The 11,340-nt window shown below is 39.2% G+C and overlaps 2 protein-coding genes across 2 annotated transcripts in view; one reads left to right on the forward strand and one right to left on the reverse strand.

Annotated features, from left to right (window-relative positions):
* The window catches only part of mrps11 (mitochondrial ribosomal protein S11), a gene marked incomplete in the record, with an annotated part of 17,724 nt that extends 16,213 nt beyond the window's left edge, over window positions 1-1,511 (reverse strand). Inside the window, 3 exon segments of the mRNA XM_037697608.1 lie at window positions 792-890; window positions 1,096-1,200; window positions 1,338-1,511. Coding sequence (XP_037553536.1) covers window positions 792-890; window positions 1,096-1,200; window positions 1,338-1,426 — 293 coding nt within the window.
* A 469-nt stretch (window positions 1,512-1,980) lies between these two features.
* On the forward strand, window positions 1,981-10,892 carry mrpl46 (mitochondrial ribosomal protein L46). The gene is made up of 4 exons (XM_037697607.1): window positions 1,981-2,252; window positions 4,199-4,400; window positions 4,734-4,904; window positions 10,645-10,892. The coding sequence occupies exons 1-4, from the start codon at window positions 1,992-1,994 to the stop codon at window positions 10,890-10,892; spliced, it is 882 nt and encodes a 293-aa protein (XP_037553535.1). The 5' UTR covers window positions 1,981-1,991.
* Window positions 10,893-11,340: the final 448 nt, after the last annotated feature.

Here is an 11,340-nt window from a genome sequence, read left to right on the forward strand (position 1 = left end):
AATAGCTTTCAACACAAGATGATCTGTGTTTTGATCCTGTATGCTCCACACTGGTTTGTCGTCATTATCTGCATCGTTTTTATGTCTATATTCTGATTTACCTCATTTTGTATTTTGCTTTGTGTGTTACCTGTTGTTCTGTCAGTACAGCACTTTGGTTGGCCTTGTTGCTGTTTTAAGTGCTCTATAAATAAATTGGTATGGTATGGTTTTGTTTCTTGTATACAGATTTTTTTCTTGTATACAGATTATTGTTAATTAGCTTTGAATTAAAGTTTAGCTTTGATTTAAAGCTTTAATTTAAAGTGTAATGCTTGTTTTGTGATTTGAAGTCGTGTCAGGGCACTGAACAGAAATATTCATATATAAAATAAGTTAACATATAGAAAAATAATTTAATATTATTTATCTGAGGAGCAGACTGCTTTGAGTCACAGAACTCTCATTAGCAGGACTTGGATTCTGGACACGCCTCCAGAATCGGTCCTAAAGTGCAGGTGCAAATCCAGGCTGAGCTGAGCCAGGCTGAGTAGGGGTGTGCCGGGCTGAGCAGAGTTGGGGCTGATTAGGGGCAGTGCAAAATGGGCATTAGTTTGTTGTGGCTCCTTGGACTGATGAAGTCCTTTGGAAGAAGGACAAAACGTCTCAACAATAACAACAAAAAAATAAATAAATAATCCAGATTACCTAACTGAACTTTGTTGGATTTATTAACTAAATTGGAACAGAGTAAAAATGAATGTATATCTTGGCTGCTGAGATTGCCACAGACTAGATTTGGCTCCACTTACTTGTTATATGTTGCTTTAATGTGAATAATTGGTAACTCTTCAAACTTCTTCCCGTCCCATCGCAGTGGGCTGTCTTGATCAGGAAGAGGAGGAAAATAGCTGAAAGGTAAAAACTACAATGAATATTATATATTGAGCATGCATCAGGATACAATGAATAACTCCATGACACAGGAATAAAACTGTGTTGTGAACCAGGGAGCTGAGGCAGTTTAAAGGAGATATGTTATCATTTATATCTCACAGCCCGGGGACATTTTGAAACAGCAGACAGATGTGATAAAGTGTGCAGATGTTGTCTGACCTGAACCCTTCCCCAGAGTTTGCTTGTGATGTTTTTTCAGCCTCCTGAAGTCTCACAGCGCTGCAATGCAACGATCTCTGCAGCGGCTCCCCCACTCTTCCAACCCTAAACACACATCTTTTTTTTATTTCCGAGATGGATAATTCTACTAGCTAGACTTTAGGTTTAGTAATGTAAAATTAGGCATTTCAATCAGTCAGAGCTAGCCATTAGCTAACAGCAAGTCTCGTAAAAACACTTACAGAGAGGTCCCGTTTCCGTTTAGCGAGGCGGATATCTGTCGACATACGGAGCTGACGGAATTACGGAAAATACATCTGAAATTAAACATTTTTCTGAAACAAAAATACGAATTTACAGTTAATATCAAACAGTTTAGCAAAACAAACGTGACATTGAAGGAGAGACGGCTAACTGACTGTGCTGCACAGACTAAACCACTTATGAGAGGAAGCTCGATTATAAAACTAATAATATAGCCAAAATCTGTACTATATTGCTTGTAAACTAGACAAAAAATATGATTTATAAACTAAATAACACATAAGTACTTAGAAAATACATTACTATAGTTTTTTTTAATTTTTTAAGCAGAACAGTAACCCCCCCAGTTTTCACATAATGGGTCGTCCGTTTCACAGCAAAGAATTGTGGGTAGACTTGACAAAATGCTGCCTTCAGGAGTTTCAAAAAGCCTTGAAAAAACGAGTTTTATAAGAAAAATACTCGTTTGACGTCTTGAATTATTAATCAGTTTACATTAAGGGCATAGTATTTTTATTTTTTTATGAAATATTACAGTTACAAACTTTTAACTTCAACGTGTGGTAAATGCGAAGCTGCAGAGAAGACATCACGATTTCTTTGAATACACACTTTGAACGTAGCATGACAAGATGGCTGCGCCCTGTAGAAAGATGGCTGGTCGCACCTGGTGGAAGGTTTTATCTCATTTTAGCAGGTCAGGCGTCAGGAGCGAAGGATGTCGGCACTTTTCCATGACTTCGGTTAGTAAAGGGACTCTTCGAGCCAAACATGAGACGGAGAGAGCGAGCTCTCCTTGGACTATGATGGCAGCGGTGTGTCTTCAGAGGCTTCCTGTTATTTCCGCGGACCTCAGTCCGTTGGAGCAGCGCTTCAATGACATGTTGCAGCAGGTTTGTCTGGAGATAAATACCCTGTGTATACCACTTAAAAATTTCACGCAAATCTGTGCTTACTGGAGATGGACTGAAGGGACCAAAACGGTGCCAAATGTGTATTGCCTTTTGTGTGGTAGGAGTGTCAAACTCCATCACACCGTTAGCTAAAATTGAAATGTACATATTCAAGTCAAAGGTCAAATGCAGCCAATATCGACTAAAAACGTAGACACTGACAAGGTGTAACAATGTAGATGCATTTCATAAAGGAATGCTTTGTGTGTTTGTCTGTGATTGGGGTGAAAAATGTCTCACAGTTGCAAATAAATAAATACTCTGACATTTCTTACACACTTTTACCTCCAGTTTGACTGCTAGGTCAAATTGACCCAAACAGTATCTATGTGATATTAAACATGCAGGGGGTGGTTGCAAATATGTGAGATGAACCAATTTCACATTATATGTTGATTACACTAATTAAGGCAAGCAGAAGAAGTTTCATAATGAAAAAAACACTTAAACTATTTTTCCTAGATCTTCAAACTTTAAAACGGGTCAATTTGACCTGTAACATAACAGGAGGGTTAAAAAAAACATCAGTGAATAAAAACAGATTTATTATAAAACACAAATTAATTATTTTTTGTCTTTATTATCGCTATCATTTCACGTATTATTTCTAATTAAAAACTTTATATCACAGCTTTGACAACAATTTTTTCAGTAAAATTCCAAGCACACAGCTCATTTGTTACTTTTCTAATTTCTTTAACCTCCTTGGACCTGGCATCCACATACGCAAGAGTTCAAGTCTTAGGAGGTTAAATTATAAGAGAATATTGTATAATAAAAATGCTATACATATTTAATTGATGAATGAATGACTCAATCAATCAAACTTTATTTGTCATTGCCTTAAGAACAACAAAACTGCAGAGTCTCTCTCAAGGTGCCTGTACAGGAATTTGTTTGGTGTACAGCACACACATGCACATTGAATGTATAAAAAGTTGATCAGTTTGTCAATGCATGTGTGTGTTCAAGAGTGTGATGGCTTGAGGAAAAAAAAAAGTCCCCGAGTCTGGTGGTCCAGGTCCTGATGGATCAGGTGCCTGCCTGTGAGCAAAAATTCAAAGAGGTGAGAGCCAGGATGTGAACGGCCTTTTGCAGTGTTGGTGGCTCTGCTGAGACACCTGTAGGTAAAGATGGACTTTAAAGAGGGGAGGGGGCAGCCAATGACAGATTGTGTGGTGTTCACCACCCCCTGAAGCCTTTTTCAGTCTACCTCAGTGCAGTGAGGAAACCACACTGAGATGCACACTTGTGATAGAAGCACGGTAGAAGTTCGCCATGAGCTTCTCTGCCACATTATTCCTCCTGAGCACATCAGGAAGTGAAGACGATGCTGAGCCTTCTTCAAGATGGCTTTTGTGTTGGCAGGACCAGGAGAGGTCAGTAGATATCTGAGAGTCCAGGAACCTGATGCTGTGTACACTCTCCCCACACTCACCATTGATGTAGGGGGGGCGGGCGGGGGGTGCGTCTAACCTCAGTTTCCTGAAGTCCAGGAAGACTTCCTTCCTCCGTGTGGTGTTCAGTACAAGAGTTGACTGAACACCACACCAATTTATTTTTATTTATTTATTTTTTTGCCGTTTTAAAAAAGAAACTGCTAAATAACTTGATGCTGCAGTCAAATAAAATGGTTGTCTTCTGCTAAAGGAGCAGCCATAGAAAGTCATATAATTCATCAGCTTCATAATGTTTCTTTTTAATACATACTAAATTTTAGTTTTAGTATTCTTTTTCCTATACCAGCACCAATATAACATTCATCTGGGTTTTAGTGTAGAATAAGTTGTTTGCTGACAGCTGTACTGCTCTGCAGAAGGTAACACCCAGTCACCGTCTTCGTGTCTTAGACACTGAGGCAGAGACTCACTCTGAATTAATTTCAGGTTGAACTGGAGAAAAGCCTGCTGTCGGACCATGAGCTGCGGCTGCTCGAGGACGCCGAGAGAATGAGTCGGAAGCAGGCTGATGACTATAACTTGGACGAAGCTGACGGCAGTGATGACCAGGACATCATCTTGGCTCAGGACTTGGAAGATGACTGGGAACAGGCGTTTCAGAACTTCCAGTTGGCTCCAAGGGTCAAAGGTTAGTGCAGGGAAGTGTGTTTAGCCGCTGTAGGCAACATGAAAGTTTTTGATTGCGTACTGTGTTATAATTGTACTTGAGGAATTATCTGTCATTTTATGGGGATTATTTACCAAGAAAAGAATTCCACAAATGGATCAAGCGAAGAAATTTAAGAGCTAATTTAATTCAAGTTACCAGGGAATGAAAGGCTTTTTATTTCACTGATAAAACGTCTGCTTCAGAACTTTCTATGTGTATTTTCCTGCCTGTGACATTTGGGAAGATAATAAAATTGTCTCACACAGGCACAGTATGCACTTTTCACCCTTCTCTTTTCCTCTGTTTTTTTAGCTGACATAGATAAGGACTTGACCTCGGTGGAGCGTTGCCTTTCCGACTCTTTGGTTCTTCTAGCCCAGCAGCAGGTTGGTGGTGAGAAGCTGTGGCTGCTGCCTCAGGCTTCGTGGCAGGAAGGAGAAACACTGCGACAGACTGCTGAGAAAGCCCTCACCGCCATTACAGGTAACACATGTTATTAAGGCTCACACACAAACTGCTGTGTTCTGGATTCAGCAAACTCATTTTCTTCTTATTAATACTTTACTAAAGTAATTTTACTTTTCCAAATCTACCTTAGGCATGTTGTTCTCATTAAACAGCAGCTGCTTTTCAAAAATCGTAAAAGGTTTAGATCCCCAAGCTAAACATGACTTGGTGGATAAACTTTTGTTAGTGAGCGTCATGGCAAGATGTTTCTCATAATTTGTCACCAGGTCTACTCACATCTCAGGATGGATTTTAATGGACCCACTCCTTTTTACAGAAACTTTATGTTCTTTAGGTTTATTGGCTGCCATTTGACAACTAAAAGCTGCAGGTCCCTCCACAGATTTTCTATTCTTCTGTGGTCTGGAGACTAGAAAGACCACTTCATGATCTTAATATGCTTCTTCTTCAGCCATTGCTTTGCTGCCTAGAAGGTATGTTTTGGGTTACCGTCATTCTAGAAGACGCACCCATGACTCAGCTTTCTGGTCTGCCTGAGAGAAGAAGGTTCTTCAAGATTTTATTTATGTGTGCTCATCCTTTGGCCCCTCAGTGCAGAGAAGTTGACCTATACCTTTAGCATAAGAACAGCGCCAAAGCATAATGTTACCACCCATGTGCTTGATTGTGGCACTCTGCATTTCTTTTCCAAACACTGCAGGTCAAGTTGATGCCAAAGAGCTTGATTTTAGCATTCTCGATGACTGTGGTCCTAACTGCCATCAGGTTTTTAACAAACTCCCCCCATGTAGTTATGAGCTGATTGCCTACCTTGTTGACGATAATCCTCACCCCCTGAGGCATGCTCTTGCATGCATTTGATTTTTTTATTTATTTTCCCATTTCTGAACATGCTCACCAGCAGCTGTCACCTTCTCACCAAGCTTCTTGATGATGGCTCAGTAGTCAAGTCATATTTATTTATAAAGCACATTTAAAACAGCAGCTGTTACCGAAGTGCTTCTTAATAAGATCAAGGCAGTAAAAAAATAAGATGTAATTAAAAGCATCAAAAATTAAAATGTAAAAAAACACAAACAATGAAATATTAAATCAAATCATACTGTTAAACATCAGTGAATGCAGGTGTGTTTTTAGGAGAGATTTAAAAACAGGAAGTGAAGTGACCTGTCTAACGTTGGGGGGCAGATTGTTCCAAAGTTTAGGGCCCATGACTGAAAAAGCCCGATCTCCTCTGAGCTTCAACCTGGATTTTGGTACAACCAAAAGCAGCTGGTCAGATGTTCTCATTGCCCGAGAAGGAACATATGATTGGAGTAGGTTAGAGAGACATGAGGGTGCAAGGTCATTTAGGTACTTAAAGGTCAACCAAATTTTTAAATAAATTCTGACATGCACAGGGAGCCTGTGAAGGGAGGACAAAACTGGTGAAATATGCTCAAACCTGTGAGTTCCTGTTAATAGCCGAGCTGCAGATTTGGACACGCTAGAGATGTGAAATAGAGACCTGACTGACCCCAACATAAAGTGAGTTACAGTAGGCCAGCTGAGCTGTAATGAATGCATGGACTATTTTTTCAAGAGCAGCCCATTCCAGTCCTGTACAGATCTACTGTCTTGTCTTTGATGCCCTTTGAAATTTTGGTCTGGCCCATGGTTATTGACTAATTGCTTGTAATCTGTGTGCCACGCGGACACTGAATCAATCTGTGGCAGCCAGCATTCTGACTGGATTGAAGGGGATCTAATACTTGCCATTTATCTACTAAGCTTTTCATCATTTGTTTTTTCCCCAGTTTTTTTTAATTGTATTTATTTATTGGTTGGGGTACTTTAAAATATAACTCTTTCCAACGTTTCTTTTCTCAAATGTTCAGGCAAAATTGGGTTTGTTTTACCCCAACACGCAAAAGACTTGTTCCCCTGTTCAGATCATTATCAGCATTAACTCTTGAAAAGTTTACACATTTTAAGTTTCTCTGCCATCTTTGCTTCGAGCTGCTCTGCGAGTGGTTGTTGCTGCGCTGCCTCAAACACTGAAGGAGAGAAATTCTCTGATGGAAAAAGTGGAGCAGATAACATTGGATCTTATCAAGATTATGTTTTTAATAATTTAGCCCTGTGGTTGGGTGCAGGTTGGTAAACATTCCTAGCTGTGCTACAGCTGAATAAAACTGGCTAGGAATGCACTTCCAAATGTTGTCCATATTTTCTTTCTAAAAGTAACATTTTCTTTTAAACCAATTAAATAAACAGTGCTTGAAAAGATATGAAGGTATTACCATATTCTTTTGAAAATATAACTAGGCCTGTCGCAATAAACAATAAATCAATCTCATGATAAATGAAAATGATCATCCTCATTTTCATTTATCGGCTTTATCTTTTCTTCATGTCTCTCTTTCTACTGAAGACACTGGATGACAAAAAGCTCAACTCCGGTGCTCTTCACAGACCCCTTCCTTTCTCTTTAAAATCCATTTTAAACGTCCAAAATTGCGTTTTTTTTTTAATCATTAAATGTAGCTAAGCTGAGAAGCTAAGCTACCAGCTAACAGACTGACCTCAGGGAGAAAAAACTTCCGTCTTGTCAAAGCTCCAAAATTCACGATTGAAACCCATGCCTTCATCTAAAAAGTTGTTTTTCTCTGCAAAAAGAAGCTGAGAACTTGTTTACTGATTTTTTTATTAAAAGCTTTGTGCGAAAAATGCTATGTTAAAGAGGTCAAACTACACAGAGCGTCCGCCATTTTGAGAACCGAAGAGAGACAGCCCATGTCACGTCAAGGAGCCTCCCTCCCATTTTTCTTAAAGAGAAACTCCGCTTGTTCCCTCACTATCCATCCTTCGGTTCAAACAGTCGTATACTGCCATCTGGTGGTCAAAAAAGTTACTACACTCAAAACAAATTAACCAATATTTCTTATTAAATTTGACAATAATTACTAATTATTGTCAAATTTCAAACAATATTATTGTTTATCGCGATTGTGGGGACCAAACTTTTCCTTTGTGGCTCGATCACCACAGGTGATGAGTTGACAACTGTTTTGATGCGTGCCTAATAAGTGTTCTTTAATCAGTTTCTTTTGTAAAACGGTAATTTATTTTCTGTATTTTAACAAAGTCCATGCGTTACTTACCTCCATTTTAAGTTTCCATATTTCGTAGATGTTGCAAAAAGGTTCCAATCACACTTCTTGCACTTCCATTAACTTTCTAACACAGCTTTCACGTTACATGCTACAAGGTCAAAAAACTGTTTGCCTCGGTCCTGTCTCATCACCCGTGTGCACCTTTGCACCTGGCTTTTATGGGTGTGGAGTCAATGACAGGTAGCATATTACTCCCTCTAGTGTTAACAAATGAAATAACACCAACAACATAAAATGTTTCTAACGGCGATCATTTCTGAGACAGTTAATCGCCCAGCAAAATTTGTTATCGTGACAGGCTTAAATATAACATTGTTCTTTCAAAACTATCATCTTTTGGGCATTACAGGTTAGCTAGTTTGTTAGGTTTATGTGTTTTAAGGCAGTAGCTAATTGTGTCTTTAGTTCGTTGGAAGGTAAACACAAAATACATAGAAAATATAAATCAATCAATTAGGGATGGGGCCGATCCAATCCGGTATCGGTATCAGCCTCCGATACCAGTGTAATTTACGTATCTGATTTTTCCGATCCAACCTGCAGAGATTTCCAATGCATGATGCATGTCTGTGTCTGATGAAACTTCTCCACATGTGATTCTCTGCCAGTTGCTCTGCAAGTTGGCTTCAAACTATGGAATGGGTTTCCTGAACGACCGTGTCTCATGAACCCAAAGTAATAAGACCCACCTCACATTCAGGAAATCCATTTCATAGTTTGCAGCCAGCTGAAATGTGCAGTAGCACTGTGGCTAACGGCTAACCAACTTTTCATCGAAACATGTCCGCTGTGTGGAAGTATTTTACACTAGAAACACCACAAAACAAGACAGCAACGTGCAGTGTCTGCAGAGCCATAGCACCACATTAAACCGCAGTAAAGTTAGTTTTACGATGGACATTTGAGCTCCGTGGCTTCAGCGGTCTGCTGCTCTCACTGAACCCGAAACGGGCAACTTGACCCTGGTCAGCCATGTCCAATCTGCCCCGTTCAGTCTGTTCGTCTCAGAGGAGGGGGAGACTGAGCACGGCTGACCGAAATCAGACTGCCTGCTTCAGATTGAACAAGATCAACTCACCGATGAAGACACGGAGCTCGAATGTTTACCAAGAAGCTGCTAAACTTCAACGTAATTAATGACCAACCGCTATCAGTTGTAGAAAACGAAGGACTTCACAGCTTGATACTTTCAGCCAAGATATAGTTTACCCTCCAGGAGGTATTTATCAGTACAACAGTAGACAATCATAAAAAAAGCATATGAATTGAAAAATACAAGAAAATTATATTAAAAAAATTAAACAAAAACAGCTACAATATAAAGCAATGTAAAATACTAAAAATAGTACAAATTGTACTTGCCTGTAGAGAGGAGATTATTACAGCCAGCCTCATATAAAATCAATAATGATGATGTTATCGGAAAGGTATCGGCTGATATCCAGATTTGAGTATCGGATTGGAAGTAAAAAAAATGTGGATCGGTGCATCCTTGCAATCAATATCACAAAGTGTGAATTCAGCTTAAAAAAAAAAAAAAAGCACAAATCTACGAGGATAACTACAAATTTAACTAAGTTTGTGTGATATAATTCAGAACATTAAAATACAGACTTTGAGCCGAACACAAATCCATTGATAAAAGTTGTGCAGTTAAAGCCTTTCTGCCAAATACAAACCTGTCATGGGAAGTGCACCTACACAAAAGCGCTGTTACTCTTGTTTTATTTTCCGGTTGCTCCCTCCTTCAGGATTCGCCACAATGAGTGAACTCGCATGAAAGGTTTGGCAATCAATTTTTTTTTTTAGCCAGATGCATTTCCTGATGCAACCTGGGCTCAAACTTCTGCTTCTCTTGGCTGCAGCAAACACATTGGCTACTTGTACACAGTCACACAAAAAGTCCATTTAAAAGACAGATTAAGGCTCAGTTTCCTTTGAAAAATATGCATTCATACATTAATAAAGAGCATGTTCTATATTATATTTATTACCTATGTATCATCTATAATATTTAGGTGATGAAAAGTAAGTTGTGGACGCTTGTATTTCCATTAAGCCTGTAAAATCCCTCACGTTGCAGAGATTAAGTACAAAACGTTAAATTCTTTGCATCTAGTTGGATGAACGGTCTTTAATCCACACTGTGTTTAAATAAAATGCCACTTGACAGTCTTTATTAGACTATTTCATTATTCATAAACTTATTACTTGCTTGGTCTATCAATCACTTTCCTTTTAATGCTTTTTTTGCTTGACATTAACATAAAGCATTTGAAGGAGGTTTTTATTTAAAGTGTCCTTCAGAAGCGCACGTTGATCCATTTTTAATATAGCTGGACTCAGTGGGAACTGAATGTTGCTTCTTCATTGTTTTGTTGAGCCAGCTGGGTCCACAGGGATTTGCTTGACATGAGATTAGATTAAAAAGTGTGTCGTTAAAGCAGAGGATGAGGCTGAAACACTGCAACACCTTAATTAAAGCAGTCCAACACTGTTAACCCAGAAAGGTGGGACCAAATACAGGAAACCTGCTGCGTCTGTGCTTCAACCTTTTGTCTTGCTCTGATTGAACTTTCAGCCTGTTCTCTTTCCTGCAGGAGACAGTTTCAAGGCGACTTTCCTCAGCAACGCTCCCTGCGGTGTCTACAAGTACAAACTGCCCAGAGCTGCTCGGACGGAGAGCTCCTTCGGAAGAAAGGTGTTCTTCTTCAAAGCCATCCTGACAGACAGACCTCCATCCAAAGAGCCAAACCCTGCTTTGCTCTGGGTGAAGAAGAGTGAACTGGAGCAGTACCTGAAACCAGCCTACATGATGAAGGTCAATCCCTTCATCCTCAACCTGTGACACCAGGAATGCTGACGGAAACTTTTTATTTGTTGCATATTTGTCACCTTCTGTCATTAAATATCTCATTCAATAAAATATGTACATTTGAGTGTGTAAATACTTTGTTTTTGCATACTTTTTGAAACATAACCTCTAATTTAGTCTACATCTAACACCTCACCAGGCTAGGAAGAGTAAAGTACAAAAAGGAACATTCTTTGAGAAGTTTGAGCTCCTCGTTTGTTTGTGCAGGGAGATCACTCTGCTGCTGTCAGCTCTAAGCACTGATCTCGAACATCTAGAGATGATCTGACGGTCAGTCAGTGCATTTTACACAACAAAATTAAGTCTATCAGTTATTGTATCCTACTTTGAATGTTTTTCGTACAAATTTCAATAAGAACATATTTAGCTTTTTATCATCTTCAAACTTGACATAATCGGAGCACTTCTGCAAGTGTTTTAG

The sequence above is a fragment of the Nematolebias whitei genome, chromosome 2 (genome assembly GCF_014905685.2).
Source record: "Nematolebias whitei isolate Nwh7 chromosome 2, NemWhi1, whole genome shotgun sequence".
In the NCBI taxonomy this organism is placed as follows: domain Eukaryota; kingdom Metazoa; phylum Chordata; class Actinopteri; order Cyprinodontiformes; family Rivulidae; genus Nematolebias; species Nematolebias whitei.

Bases quoted from the DNA above. Each gene is read 5' to 3' on its own strand.
- mrpl46 (XM_037697607.1), top strand. From the start codon at position 1,992: ATGGCTGCGCCCTGTAGAAAGATGGCTGGTCGCACCTGGTGGAAGGTT. The intron at 2,253-4,198 runs GTTTGTCTGGAG...AATTAATTTCAG, and splicing joins TCAATGACATGTTGCAGCAG to GTTGAACTGGAGAAAAGCCT. The intron at 4,905-10,644 runs GTAACACATGTT...TCTTTCCTGCAG, and splicing joins AGCCCTCACCGCCATTACAG to GAGACAGTTTCAAGGCGACT.